Consider the following 15,136-nt stretch of genomic DNA (forward strand, 5'->3'; position numbering starts at 1 on the left):
GAAGCAAAACAGGATGGTGGAGCAACCTAGACATGACCAAGTCCCTGCCACCCCGGAGGGAGACCAGGAGAGGAGCTGGCCTTTCAGATGCTGGTGCCATCTCACACCATTTTACAGCGTGGCCATAAAGGTGGAACAGAGATGATTCATTTTATTTTATTTTATACATTAATTTTACAGATTGAACAACCAGATATTATGTGTGCTTGATATGATACAATAAGGAAGTACCCAGTACCACCCAAGATGCAATGTTCAGCTCTTGTTAGGCTCATACTTCAAACAAACCAATGATTAAAAGACATGTCTAGACAGTAAGAGTAACAATTACAAATATTGAACATTGAATATTCATTGAAGTTAAAGAATTACTAATTTTTCTAAATTCGATAGTGTTATTTTGTTTACTTAAAAGTGTTTATCTTTTAAAGATACATATTGAAGAATTTACAGATGAAAAGATATGATGTCTGGAAATAGCTTTAAAATCATCCAGTGAGAATAGATCAGAGAATAGGAGTTTAGATCAAATAAAATTGACCTCATGTTGCTAATTGTTAAAGATAGGTGTTCAGTATATTACTTGATCTATTTTTGTTCTGTTTGGACATTTCTACAGATAAAACACTGAAATTAAATTTGCAGGAATGGTAGCACTTCCTAGAGAGAGTTTGTGAGGAGAAAAGATAAGAGATCCAAAATTGAGCCTTGAAACCCATAACATTTAGGAGTGGGGAAAGGGAAGAACCAGAAAAGGAGACTGAAGTGGAGGGGCACAGATGAAGAGGGAATAGGAGGTGAGTGTGGCATTGTGAAGCCTAGAAAGAATAGAGTAGCAGTCAAGATATGTGGAATGAGAGCAGAGAAGTCCTTCTCATCCCAGGTGTGATTTGGGGCTCTGCGATCTCATTGGCGAGATGGTGGGAAAATGAAAAGATTGGGATTCAGTCTCGGGGCAGGTTGGCATTGCTCCTTACACTTGAGTATGTGACCTTCCTAGTTTACTAAAGAAAACTGGGAAACAGACATTTGGTTTCCATTTGTGACATCCCTTGGCAACATATTATGGCTACATATTATGGCAAGATTCAGGAATTCCTCAGTCACTTAATAGTGTTCAACTCCATCGTCGCTTTTTTTTTTAATGGAGGATATCATTGAAAATATGAAAAAGTCCCATAAATCAAAGAGAGACTTAGCAAAAATATTTTAGCCATGATACTTTTCAATTTATGAAAAATAAAGAACTTACCCATGGGTAATTTTTTAAGTTCCCAATTTTGGAAAAGAAATGAGATTGGTTCTAGCCATACCCTTATTCTACTTTCTTAAGATTTTTTTTACACTTGTAAGCTGTATGTTACTGCCTTTTTTACCACCTTATCCCTATCCCAATTTAGAATAGAAATGTAAAGGTTTATTGATTCATTCCACAGGTAAATCAACAAGTATTTATTAAGTGCCTGTTAAGTATCAGGCACTGTTACAGACACCATGCCATAACAATGGAGAAGGACCAGGCAGTAAACAAAAGCAAGCAAAATCCCTGCTTTCATGAAATTTACAGTTGTTGAAGAGACATGCAACAATTCTAACAAATAATTATACAGTATATTAGGTAGTGATAAGTGATAAGATCAAGCATGGTAAAAGGACAGAAAGCAAGAAGAGTATACTATTTTAATAATTGATCAGAGAAGTTCCTGTGAGCAGAGACCTGAATGAAATGCAAGAGTGAGACTTGGTCTCTGGGAAAAGCATTCCAGGCAGAAGGGACAGCAAGTGCAAAGGCCCTGAGGTAAGCACATAATTGGTGCTTTGAAGAACAGTGAGCAGAGCAAGTAGCATGGCTGCAGCAGAAGGGGTGAGTAAGAAAGTGACAGAGAAAGAGAATGAGATGGGCATAGGGAAGTTGCGGCATGGAGACAGATCCTGAAAAGCCTTGTAGACCATACTCAAGTCTAAGTTTTATTGGAGAGAATGGAAAGAGAAGGCATTGCATAGTTTTGAGAGCAGGTAGGCATTATCTGACTTAGTTATTTTTATTTTAATAAATTTGTTTAAATTGAAGTGTAGTTGATGTGCAATATTATATTGGTTTCATACAATACAGTGGTTCAGCAGTTACCTGTATTTTAAATCCTCACCCCCACTAGTACATTTACTATCTGGCAATGTGGGAAGATGTTACAGAATCATTGACTATATTCTCCATACTGTGCTACCATCCCCATGACCAACTTATATTATGATTGAGATTTTTGTGCCCCTTTGCCCCCCTCACCCTCCTCACCCACCTTTTGCAACCCTTCCCTCTGGTAACTGCCAGTCACTTTTCAGTGTCTCTGAGTCTACTGCTGTTTTATTCGTTTTGTTTTGGTTTTAGATTGTACAAATAACTGAAATCATATGGTATTTGTCTTTCTCCACCTGGCTTATTTCACTTAACATACCTTCTAGGTCCATCCATGTTGTCACAAATGGCAGGATTTCTTTCTTTTTTATGGCTGAATAATATTCCATTATATATATATACCACATCTTCTTTATCTGTTCATCTATTGATGGACACTTAAGTTGCTTCCATATCTTGGCTATTGTAAATAATGCTGCAATGAATGTAAATGTGCATATATTTTTTCAAGTCAGAGATTTTATTTGCTTTGGGTAAATTCCTAGAAGTTGAGTTACTGGGTCTTATGGTATTTCTATTTTTAGTTTTTTGAGGAACCTCCACACTACTTTCCATAATGGCTGCACCAATTTTCATTCCCACCAGCAGTGTAGGAGAGTTCCCATTTCTCCACATCTAGCCAACACTTGTTATGTCTTGTCTTTTGGATAGTGGCCGTTCTAACTGGTGTGAGGTGATAACTCACTGTGGTTTGATTGGCATTTCCCTAATGACTAGTGATGTCGAGCATCTTTTCATGTGCCTGTTGGCCATCTGTAGTTCTTTTGAAAAATGTCTGTTCAGGTCCTTTGCCCATTTTTTTAATTGGGTTGTTTGGATTTTTGGTGTTGAGTTGTATGAGTTCGCTATATATTTTGGATATTAACCCCTTATTGAATAAATTCTCCCATTTACAAATATATTCTCAGATATTGTAGGTTGCCTTTTTATTCCATTGATGGTTTCCTTTGCTGCACAGAAGCTTTTTAGTTTGATGTATTCCCACTTGTTCACTTTTGATTTTGTTTCCCTTGCCCAGGGAGATATGTCCAGAAAAAAATTGCTCATGCCTATGTTCAAGAGATTTTTGCCTATATTTTTCCCAAGGGTTTTATGGTTTCATGTCTTATATTTAGACCTTTAATCCATTTGAAGTTTACTTTTGTGTATGGAGTTAGACAGTAATCCAGTTTCATTGTCTTGTATGTAGCTGTTCAGTTTTCCTAACACCATTTACTGAAGAGACTGTTTTTTACACATGGTATATTCATGGCTCCTTTATCATATATTAATTGACCAGATGTGTGTGGGTTTATTTCTGGGCTTTTCCATTGATCTATGGGTCTATTCTTGTGCCAGTACCATATTGTTTTGATTTCTATAGCTGTGTAGTGTAGCTTGAAGTCAGGGTGAGTAATATTGCCAACTTTTTTCTTTTTCAAGATTTCATTGTCTATTTGAAGTCTTTTGTGGTTCCATATGAATTTTAAGATTATTTGCTCTAGTTCACTGAAAAATGGCCTTGGTATTTTCATAGGAATTGCTTTGAATCTATAAATTGCTTTGGGCAAGATGGCTATTTTGACAATACTATTTCTTCCTATCCATGAGCATGGGATAGATTCCCATTTATTTGTGTCTTCTTTAATTTCTCTCATCAGTGTTTTATAGTTTTTGGAGCACAGGTTTAACCTCCTTGGTTAGATTTATTCTTTGGTATTATTTCTTTTTGATGCAATTGTAAATGGAATTGTTTTCCTGATTTCTCTTTCTGCTAGTTCATTGTTAAGTATATAGCAATGCAACAAATTTCTGTATATTGACTTTGTATCCTGCAACTTTGATGAATCCAGTTATTATATCTAATAGTTTTCTTTTTGGTGGAGTCTTTATAGAGTTTTCTATATACGATATCATGTCATCTGCAAATAGTTACACTTTTATTTCTTCCTTACCAACTTGGATGCCCTTTATCTCTTTGTGTTATCTGATTGCTGTGTCTAGATCTTCCAGTACCATAAAATTGCTATGTGAATAATACTATATGAATAATAGTGACTGGACATCCTTGTCTTGTTCCTGATCTTAGAGGAAAAGCTTTCAGCTTTTAGCCATTGAGTATGATGTTAGCTGTGGGTCTGTCATATATGGCCTTTATTATGTTGAGGTATACACCCTCTATACCCATTTTATTGGGAGTTTTTACAATGAATGGATGTTGAATTTTGTCACATGCTTTTTCAGATTCTGTTAAGATGATCAAATGACTTCTATCCCTCTTTTGTAAATGTGATGTTATCACATTGATTGATTCATGAATATTGTACCATCCTTGCATCCCTGGAATAAATCCCACTTGGTTATAATGGATGATCCTTTTGTTGTCTTTTAAATTTGGTTTGCTAGTATTTTGTTGAGGATCTTTGCATCTATATCAGGGATATTGGTCTAGGTTTTCTTTTTTTGTGGTCTCTTCAGTTTTGGTATTAGAGTGATATTGGCCTCATAAAATGAGTTTGGAAGTATTCCCTCCTTTTCTACTTTTTTGGAATACATTAAAAAGGATGGGTATTCATTCTTTAAATGTTTGGTAGAATTCAGCTTGAAAGCTATTTGGTCCTGGACTTTTGTTTGTTGGGAGTTTTTGGAAATTCAATTTCATTACTGGTAATTGGTCTGTTTGGGTTTTCTATTTCTTCCTGGGTCAGTCTTGGATGGTTGTAATTTTTGTAGGAATTTGTTTATTTTTTTAGGTTGTCCAATTTATTGGCATATATTTTTCATAGAATTGTCAAATCATTCTTTGTATTTCTGTGGTGTTAGTTGTAACTTGTCCTTTTTTGCTTCTGATTTTGTTGACCTAGTATTTTGAAAGATGTGTGTGTTTTTCTGTATTCACCCATTATTTATCTGATACTGTGAATAAAGTATAAGGACATCTCTTAGAGATGGTTAAGCAACATATAAACATCTTTTTATTACTTAGCAGCTGTACATGACCATTTAAAGTCCTTAAAAGCTCACAAAGTAACTTGTGGCAAATTAATGAAGTACTTGGCATGTGTGCATGGTATTATTAACATGACAAAGTTCCATCCTAAATATCAAGTTATTAAAATCAATGTGGCCACATTGATTGAAAAGAATTTCTAGCCCATTCCTCTTAGCTCTTTCTGATTTGTAGTAAAAAACTAAGGCCATGAGCAGTTAGTTCTCCTGTCCAGGACCACATATTAGAGCATTTTAAGTAAGACAAAGGCCAAGGTTTTCTCACTTCCAGTCCTGTGTTTTCCAGGCACTAAAGTGCCTCCAATACCATGTATCATTTTCAGTGACTAATTTCAATTCTAACTTTAGAAAAACTAGAGAGACGAAGTTCTGCTACACTCAGGAGAACTAGAAAATAAGTCACTAACCAGATGATAATCAAGCAATATGTTTCATTCACCCACTTTTATTTGCTAATATTAGAACAATATATCCTTTTCTGACCATCAGAATGCTCTCAAATAATATAGTCTCTCAAACTCTGAAAAATGAAATCATCTCTGAACTAAATTCTACAACACTAAACAAACATTAAAGTCTGAAACCTGCCTGTGATGACAGGACTTTATTAAATCTTGGTGAAGTCATGTGAATTAAGCTACAAATTAATTTACAAAAGTCACACACATAGAAATCAGATTTTCCCCATCCCTAAGTCATTGCTGAATTTTAAAGCCTGTCTGGCTAGTCTTGGCTGTTAAAGTATTGGTTTCTTCAGCCCGTAAATGTCAAGGTCAGTTGGAGGTAAGAGCCGTGTGCTAATAGGGAAAGAGAATTAAAGGAATGAGGAAAATATTTCCAAATCTAAGAAAATATTTCCAAATTTTAGGTAAAAAGTAAAAGAACTCTTTGATGCATACTTTTGCCACCTTTTGGAGTGTAAACTGAAATCACAAGTCTTTTGAAAACACTGAGAGCAGGAAAAACACAAGGCTTTTATAGATTAACAAATAGTTTACAGATTTAAAGGGAAATACATGCCCTAGTGACCGAAGGATATTCTTAAGTCTACATCCTGCAGTCTAGAATGTAAAACATTGATTTAAGTATATTAGGGAAGACTTCTTGGAGGGGGTGACATCTGAAATGATTTTGAAGGACTCGTAGAAAGGAGGCTGAGGCAGAGGGTACATTCTTGCCCAGGGGACATGAAAGGCAATGCAGTGTGTCTAAGAAACTATAAATAGTTCAATGCTGCTGGTATGAAAAATCCCAACAGAAACTACTTCATGCTTCTATTTCTGGTGCTTTATGGAACATGCATTGAAACTCATTTACTCTGTTGACAGAAAAGCATTATTTATTATTGTCAAAAAAAGGCTAATGTTAATTTTCTATACCCAAACAATGTAGAAAATAAGTGGCTTTTAATAAAGGATTCCAGACAGGCTGGGAAAACCTTCATTTTTGTCTGCCTCCAAGATTACTGTGAGTCTAATTGAGGTCAAGCTTTAAAGTCAGGTAACACATGTTCTTGCTGTTCTCAACAGAAAAAACAAAAACATCTAAAAAATACACTTACAAAGACAGTCTGAGATTTTTGGTGTTCTTTGTGTGCCTTTCTCTCCACCTAACTGATCACCAGGGCCGAGCTTGTCCACATCCTCAGTGTCTTTTGATCTTTACCTTCATTATATCTCACTTGCAGTTCTGTCACATTTTTCTCTCTACTTCTAGTCTCATGGCACTCTAGGAAGTGAAGTGACTTGTCTGAGATGCAAATATGATGTTATTCTTCCCATATAATTCTGCCCATTCCCCATGCCTTCAGGATAAAATCTCATCTGCTATTATTCCCTATGGTTCTCATTTCCATCATTGCCTCAACTTCTGGACTCCTCGTTTTACTATCTTTCTATCCAGTTTGCTATTCTTTTACTAGTGTTACTTCTTTGCTTGAATTACTCTTCTCTTCTTTTCCAGGTTAAGATGTTCAGTTCAAGTTCATTTGTCCTAGGTACTCTTGCTGAGGTTTTAGACCAAACGTGGGAGAAATCCTTCAGGCCGCCTCAGAATTCACCTTTTCTTACCTTACCACAGAGCACATATCACATTGTATTATATTTCTCTCACAAGCTAAGAAATTCTTAATAGCTGGGACCCTCTCTTTTATTTCTGTATCTTCTGCATCCAGTAAATTATCTGGATGTGGTCAAATTTCTAAGTAAATGTGAAATAAAATGAGTTAATGTGTTCTTTTCCTATAAGTCACCTATATATCTCTATTTTTCAAATGTAAAAAGTACTAAGGAAAGATTAAAGGTAAATTTTTATAAATTTGCCTACTTCTCTATCAAAAATATGAATTGTGTTTTTAGGATGAATTTTTAAAGGCATATTTTAAAATTTTGTAGAGTGAAAAATTTAGTCACAATTGTTATTAGAGAGGCTATTTCTTTTCCGAGGAAAGCCTTTGAATTGAAATTTGAGGTTATTTCTATGGTTGTTGAAGTAAGAATGCAACAGCACAATTATGCCCAATCTGTGTTTGTTTTTTATACTTTCTGTCAATTCTTCTAATCCTTTTGGGATGGAACGCCTGTGGCTTACTGGCAAAACAGAACAATTCTAATTCACTCAAATTTGGGTGATTATTGGTTTATGCCTCTGTGGTTCTTTTCTTATTTAGTTTTGGGTCCAAAACTCTTGGAGATATATCAGTTTCAGACCTCAATCAAAATGTATTTTTAATTGGCAAGCTCATCCGAGAAATTGAGAAAAATGGCATAAAGATAAAAGGAAACACTGTTATTTGAACAATTTGATTTATACACTTTCCTTCAGTATTATTTCCCTGGCATACCAACAAAATGATACTTCAGTTAAGTCTACAATAAATATTTTAGTCAAAATGTTGTTTGATCTATTGTCTAAATGGCAGCCACCAAAACACTTTCTAGATAATAAGTAATATTAAAAATGGGCCTTTACATACATTGAAAATACCAGGTATAGTCGTTCTGTTTCTGGTATACTGAGTAAATCAGAGAGCCAGAAGCCAAGAATAACTTGGGGAGGTGAAAAAATCTGTTTAAGCTTCAAAATTATGTTTGAATTTGCAGCTGAGAACTCCCACACCTACTGGTCCTTCCCTGAAGCTCGTTGGCCCTGTCATGTGTCTTTCACCACTTTCCCCCATCCTCCCCTACAACAGGGTATTAATAAATGTTGGTTACATGTTGGAGGATATACATAGGTGTACATGTTGCTTTGTGGGTACACTCTAAGAAATCAAATCATAAGGTCTTTGGGTGCAAGGACTAACTTTATCTTATGCTTTGCACTCTTCACATGGCTTAATATTGTGCATTAAAATGCTCGATACACTGTGTTCAAATTTCAATGACTACAGTCCAACGTTATGAGGAAAAGCAGACTAATATTTATTGGAAGACCGGGGAGTAGAAGAAGCATGAATGGATAGAGAAATTTCCAGGGAAACTTACCTTTTCTCCATTTCTGTGTCTCAATACAAAAACATGCTTTAAAATAACTAAACACATATTCATTCCTAGTGGCAAAGAGAGTGCACTTATATTGAAATAAAAGAATCAACAAAATGGGTAAGATATGTTTTTCAGTTGAGGAGGAGCAGAGCACTGCCCTCTATTTCTGACAGCTTGTCGCCAGGCCCATCCAATGTACTTTCTGGGAACTTCATCAAGTAAAATCTTCTAAGACACTACTGCTTTCAAAACCTAGATCAAATTTCCTTTTGGATCTGGGATCTTCCCAAGAGCATATAGAACTCTTAAGGTAGATTAATTTTTATTCTGTTCATCTGATCTATTTCATATATCATTTAATAAGTTGACAAAAGGACTGAAATACACAGAGACATGGAATTTTGGGTTACCCAAAACAACCTCCTCTGACTCAGTCAGATTTGTGGTTTATATTTTAGCCATCACTATGGTTAATTTCTATTTGTTTTTACAATGAATATGAGCAAATGTTTGATAAAAAAAATATTAAAAGAGAAAGAACCAAAAGTGAAATGTGAGATCAGACAGACCAGCCAACATTGTATTCAAGATACCAAGCTAAATGGTGGAAAATGTGAACAAGCTGGGTTACTTTAGTTGAAAAAACAAACCGTTGACAGGCCCCTAATACCTTTAAGGCTTGTTTGGTAAACGTTAAAGCTTTTCTTTCCTTTGCATGGAAGTTTCTATTGGGTCACCTCAACTAATAAAATCAAGCTCACCTTGATTCAGTTCTTTAATTTTTTCCTCCTCTCGTGGGTCATCTGAAAATGTCAGTGATGACATGATGTGTTCCATGATCCTAAAGAGTAGGCTTCAGGCAGATGGATGGGAGGAAACTCAGAGCAGAAGAAAAGTAGGAGAAACGGGGGGAAAAGCCATTTCCAGAGCAGCTACTGGGTGTTAGGTTGGATCAGGGCTGTACAGACATTGCCTCGCAATGACCCACTGAGTGTTATTAACTCGACTTCACAGATGAGGAATTTAAGACTTTAAAAGGTCAGTAATTTCCCCGGGGTTAGTGGTAGGGTTAAGATTTAATCCCAGTTCTAATTTATGCCAAATTCTTATGATTTCATGTTACCTGTAAAACTGAGATACAAAAGTAAGAAATGCCTGATATAAAAACCCAGAAATAAATCAAATGTATTTTCTTACATGTGTATAAAAGTTAGAATTAATATCTGTGGACATCATTTATCTGTGTAGGCTTGGCCTCTATTACCATGGATGAGCAAGCTGACTATATTTTTAAAGATAGCGATAACAAATGTGTATGGCACTACCCGAATAATACTGATTAAAAATAATTAATTACCACAGGCCAAACTATAAATTTATTTTACCAGCCTTCCAGGCCTTTGAAGCAGAGCATATATTGTCTCCACTTAGCAAAACTGGGCCTGATAATCATTCCAGTTACCAGCAGAACACAGTTTGGGGTGGGGTTTTTTCCCTGTGAAATCTGTCAGTTTTTCAACTCAGTATGTCTCATTGCTTATTAGAAAATATAATGTAAAGAATAGAATGAATCTGAATTTGTTTGTCTTTTGGGGACTTCCTAATGTCTCATAAAGGAAAAGGATTTTTTAATTTTTTAATTCCATTAGAGAAGAACTAAAATGACCTGTTATTTCCCTTTTATTAGTTTTTCTGTAAGTAGTATGGTTTTCTTCTATGGTCCTGATTTTACTTATTAGACTATTAATTCATTCACATTAGGAGATACAAACACAAACATATAAGACCTCAGACCCTTTATAAACATGATAAAATATCTTAGCAGATATCTATAATATTAACCCAGGAAATCCCTGTGTAGAGTTAAACAACATGATTATAAAAACACATAGGTTAAAAAAAAGTACTATTCCCTTTTTTTCTTCTATACTTTAATTAATCTCCTTTTTCTTGGAGATGGTGAGGAACACCTTTCACTGTAATAGTACAATGACAATTATATAATCCTTGTCAAAACAAAAAACTGTCCATTTGTCTAGTGATTAAAGGTATATCAACATACCTAATGTTCGTAATTCAAGTCAAGATCTACTTTTTTAAAAACATCATTTTAGGTCAAAAAAGAAGTACATCTAACACACTTATACTAAGGTGAGAATATGAAGTACTTCATTGAATGTTTGGTGTGAGGCCAAATGTAGAAAAATTTGGACAAGTCATGGACCAGTCATAAATAAATTTACCTCAATATTTCCATTCATCTCCACCCATTATGGGCTGCTAAAGGGATAGGGAAATTTGCATATGTGTCTAAGAAATATGAAGGACATCCAGACAGCTATAAATTTTGAAGAAAATACTTCTTTCCTTCATAAAACAAATAAACATAAGGTTATTTTTCTTTCAACAACCATACTCACTGCTTATCCCTGGTGTCTTGACTTCGATCAAACTTCAAGCTTGGCTGGTGTGGGTCTGAACGTGAGTTCTCATGAATGCACTGTAAATTGGCTGTGGATAAGTAGAGGTTTTCTGGAGTACAGGAAACCTCGTTGTGGTGTTTGGCAGTTGTTTGGGTGCCACGAATGTAGCACATAGAGAGACTGTGCGGCTTAAGCTTCCACTTTCCTAGAGGGCAGGAGGAGATGGTGTTTAGTAGGTCTGCTGGTTGAGTAGGCCAGCGTAAACTTGTGTGTTAGCACTGTCTTATGATAGAATAGTCTTTTGCCAAGCATGTCATTCAGTTTTCAGACATAATTTAGCTGCTTTGGGATGTGGGGAGTAGGGAGGAATTTTGCTATTGTCGACTAGAATAATCCCGGTGAGTAAGATGGTGGGGAGAAGATTGCTGTGAGCCATCTGTTACTACGAGCTGGGGAGAATTGAAGCTTCAATCTGCTCAGTTGGCACTAGCTGTATGCAGTCTGTTTCAGGTCCTGTATGACAGCTACCTGCAGACTGCTGCTCGGTACTCTTGAAGCCTCCATTGTACCTTCTGGCTGCTTGTAACCATAAGGGAAATACTTAATCAGTAGCTTTTGAAAAAGAGCACGGTTGATAAACCCGTAAAATTCTCTTCTCTGATTAAAGCAGCAGCTATGTGGCAAAAATCTATTAAAGCTTAGTTAGAGACCATTATAGTGGAGAAGGTAAATCATTACAGGCAGAGTTGTAGATACTCTAGGAAAATAGATTTGGCTGGGCTAGTCCTGTCTCCCAGCTGTGAGAATTAAATAGGAGTCTGGGGATACGTTAAATTTAGTGCAGGACATAGTTATAAGACAGCAGGGAAAATCCTGTAACTGAAAGGCTGCAGTTCTCTGAAAAATGCACATTGATTTTTGAAGGCTGGAGAATGTTCTTCAATCTCTGTGCTACTGTACCCTGACAGAGAAGAAGAGCTGTGGCCACATTTTAGAACACACTTCATTTTTCTTTTTTTTTTGGTTTTATTTTTAATGCTTTCCTACAAGTCTAGCTCATAGAACAAAAAAGGTTTAATGAGATAATGGGCATAAAAGCAATTTGAAAAGTGAAAGACCTCCATTCAGTTGTCATTCAGCCTTAACTGAACTCAGTTTTCATTTTTCAAAAGTTTATTGCAGTTTAAGGAGAGCCAATATAAATTAAGATAAATGTTAGCTTCTCCTGTCTTGTACACTAATGTACACATTTTCAAAAAGTAATTAATCCACAAATTGCCAACAGTAGAGCTTTGTTTTTGTTTTTCCATTTAAAATATTATAATATTTTTCCTAAAGAGTATCTAGTAAGTTCTGACATCATTAAGAGAGAATTCCTAAAGCAGTTTTGAGAAATAATAACAAATTAGTGCATTGATTTTCACTTTAAAATTTATTGCTTTATGTTCATTTACTTACTCTTTTATTCTACAAATGTTTATTGATCTGTTACAATGCATGAGATCACATGAAGTGCTCTGGGATACAAAACTAGTAACATCGCTGATACCTTTACTATGATATGACCACTACTACTAGCAGATCACTTACAAAAGGCATCCTGTGTATCAAGCACTGTTCTCAGCACTTTGCAGAAATCTGTTCCTCACAACAACCCTATGAAGTAGGTGCTATTACTATCCTGATTTTTACATTTGAGGAAACTCAGGCATGAAGAGATGAAGTAAATAGTCAAAGTCACACAGCTAGAATTCAGAAGAACTGGGACTTAATTCAGCCAGAATAATGGCTTACATTTGGGTGGGTGTGGGGTGTGCACGCACATGAACATGCATGCAAGGGAGGGGGTAGAAGCCTGCTTCTGAAAGGGCTGCAGGGAGCCAGAGGACAGAATCCCTGCGGCCGGGAGAGCCGTGGGCCTGGCGGAGGCTGGAACAATTGGTCTGAGCTGCATGCACAGAGTTGGAGCCTAGGCCTGCCTGGCCACAGAGGTGCAGAAGCAAGCTGCCCACACTGGCTAGACTGCGGAGTATGCACAATCGATTATGGGTGTAAAGTTAGAATGGAGGATTGGGCCAGATTCCAAAAACCAAAAGGTCAGGATAGGGAGTATGTCCTTGTTTAATGCCATTGAAAAAATCACTGACAGTTTTTTGATATTGGGGAGATATGTTGAGAAATGCACTTCAGAGTTTTAGTCTAGTAACAAAATGTGGTAGGATTGTGATGGAGAAAGACTGATCCATCTTGTTTAGTATGCAATTACAATAAAGAAAGTCAGAAAATAGTGTTTGGGGATGGCAGTTATTATGCAAAAGACAAGATGCTTCCAGCAGAGTATTCTATTATTTAAGGATCAGAACCCTTCTGTACCCTACATCTTGGCATCCATAAACTAGAAAATCTCAAAAGACCCTATAGGACTGGCCTGACAAAATAAGAGGCCTTATTGTTCTCATGCAAATTCCTGCATGTCATGGGCATGCATCTTTCTTGATGACTTTCTGAGTTTCTTAAATGAAAGTTCATCTTTGATAATTATGTTCAGTATTGTTTCTGAACACATGCTATTCTTCTCCGTGAAAGAAAAGTATATTAGATCCGTTTTCATTATAATTATCCTCGGATGGTGAGTGTGAGTGGAGCGGGCACACTTTTGTCTGACTGAAAACATCTGCAATTTATTTTCCATGGTGTTTTTTCCTATTTTTTTAATCTGACTCATGCGTTGGAGAGCATTGCCCGATATTGCTTTTTCCCTTTCAGTTGCAACTTCCTCATCAGCTGCCATCAAGGCTGCCTTCCCACCATTCTCTGGAATTCACTGGGCCAGGGTTGTTCTGTATGCTCGTGAAATACAGGTATCTCAAACCCCTTCCCCTGGCTAGAGATACAGGTGGTTACAAAATGCCACTCATTGGCATAATTATCTTACAGATGTGCCATGACTTACCACAATGTGTGATCTTTATCTTAAGGTTCATTTCTGTCAGTAACTAAAAACTCAGACCAAATCAGTTATTTTTTGCTTTATTACAATGACCTTCAGAGTTCAGGACATATCTGTGAAGAGTCCTATGAAGCAACCATGGTCAAAACAGTGGAGATATTAAACTCTGTTTTTTCCCTACTCACTCAGGAGTAGGATTCTGGGGTATGAGAAACCATGGTCATTCATGGATAACTCCACAGCCTGTAAATACCTGCAAACTATTGAAATTTACTGAGATGCTATCAGAAGGTTGTGCTGAAAGGGAACTGCAAATGCACATTAGCATTCTGACTGGGGATCACAGAAGACCTAACAAGTGGGGTCTCAGGTGGCTGGTATCAGCTCAGCGTTACTGGACGTTGTTCTCTGTGACTTACAGGCCGAAGTAGGGAATGAACTGCAGGACCAACCCACACAGTGGGAACAGCAGTGACTCGGAGCACGAACACCTTGGAGAAGAGTCAGTTCACCATCTCTCCCAACCAAACTGTAACCTTGCCAACCAAATTATTTCAGTCAACAAGTACGTTTCAAATATCTTCACTGAGCACAGCATCTTTCTGTGTGCCATAGGAAAATATAAAATGCAGGAAAAATATAATTCATATTTCTAGGCCAGTGCTATCGCTAGAAATATAATGTGAGCCACATATGTAATTTAAATTTTCTGGTAGACACATTAAGAAAGCAAAAAAAAGAGGTAGAGTTAAATTCCTAAACCTTTTAATTTTTTTTATTATAGATGTTGAGCTCTGAATATTATCGGAGGAAAGGGAGATAGCATAATCTCATAAACATGTTGGCAAAAGTAATTGAAATGCCACTTGATTTACCTTAAAACTCTTTTTCCATTGTATGGTGATGTTTATTTACTGTTTGCTGATGGTAAGTTAGGTTTACCAATTGTTACTTTGTTCTTTTTTTAATGTAATTTTTTATTGAGATAAAAAAGAGGCAAAGTTAATCTCAATCAGGTTTTTAAGCAAATATACCCAAATTATTTCAATATATAATCAGTATAAAATTACTGTGAGATATTTTGCATTTTCCTTCA

The 15,136-nt window shown here is 36.2% G+C and overlaps 1 protein-coding gene across 9 annotated transcripts in view; it reads left to right on the forward strand.

Annotated features, from left to right (window-relative positions):
* CPED1 (cadherin like and PC-esterase domain containing 1) overlaps nucleotides 1–15,136 on the forward strand; it is a 265,711-nt gene that overhangs the window by 179,936 nt on the left and 70,639 nt on the right. For 7 of the 9 annotated variants that reach the window (XR_008998541.1, XM_057504707.1, XM_057504709.1 and 4 more), the window contains exon 18: nucleotides 13,857–13,951. The exons of the other annotated variants lie outside the window; for them this stretch is intronic. Coding sequence is in view for 6 of the 7 variants with exons in the window: in XM_057504707.1 (XP_057360690.1) it covers nucleotides 13,857–13,951 (95 nt within the window). In the remaining variant the exon portion in view is untranslated. The remainder of the gene's footprint in view (nucleotides 1–13,856; nucleotides 13,952–15,136) is intronic. 9 annotated transcript variants of the gene reach the window in all.

Source organism: Manis pentadactyla, chromosome 7 (assembly GCF_030020395.1).
Source record: "Manis pentadactyla isolate mManPen7 chromosome 7, mManPen7.hap1, whole genome shotgun sequence".
In the NCBI taxonomy this organism is placed as follows: domain Eukaryota; kingdom Metazoa; phylum Chordata; class Mammalia; order Pholidota; family Manidae; genus Manis; species Manis pentadactyla.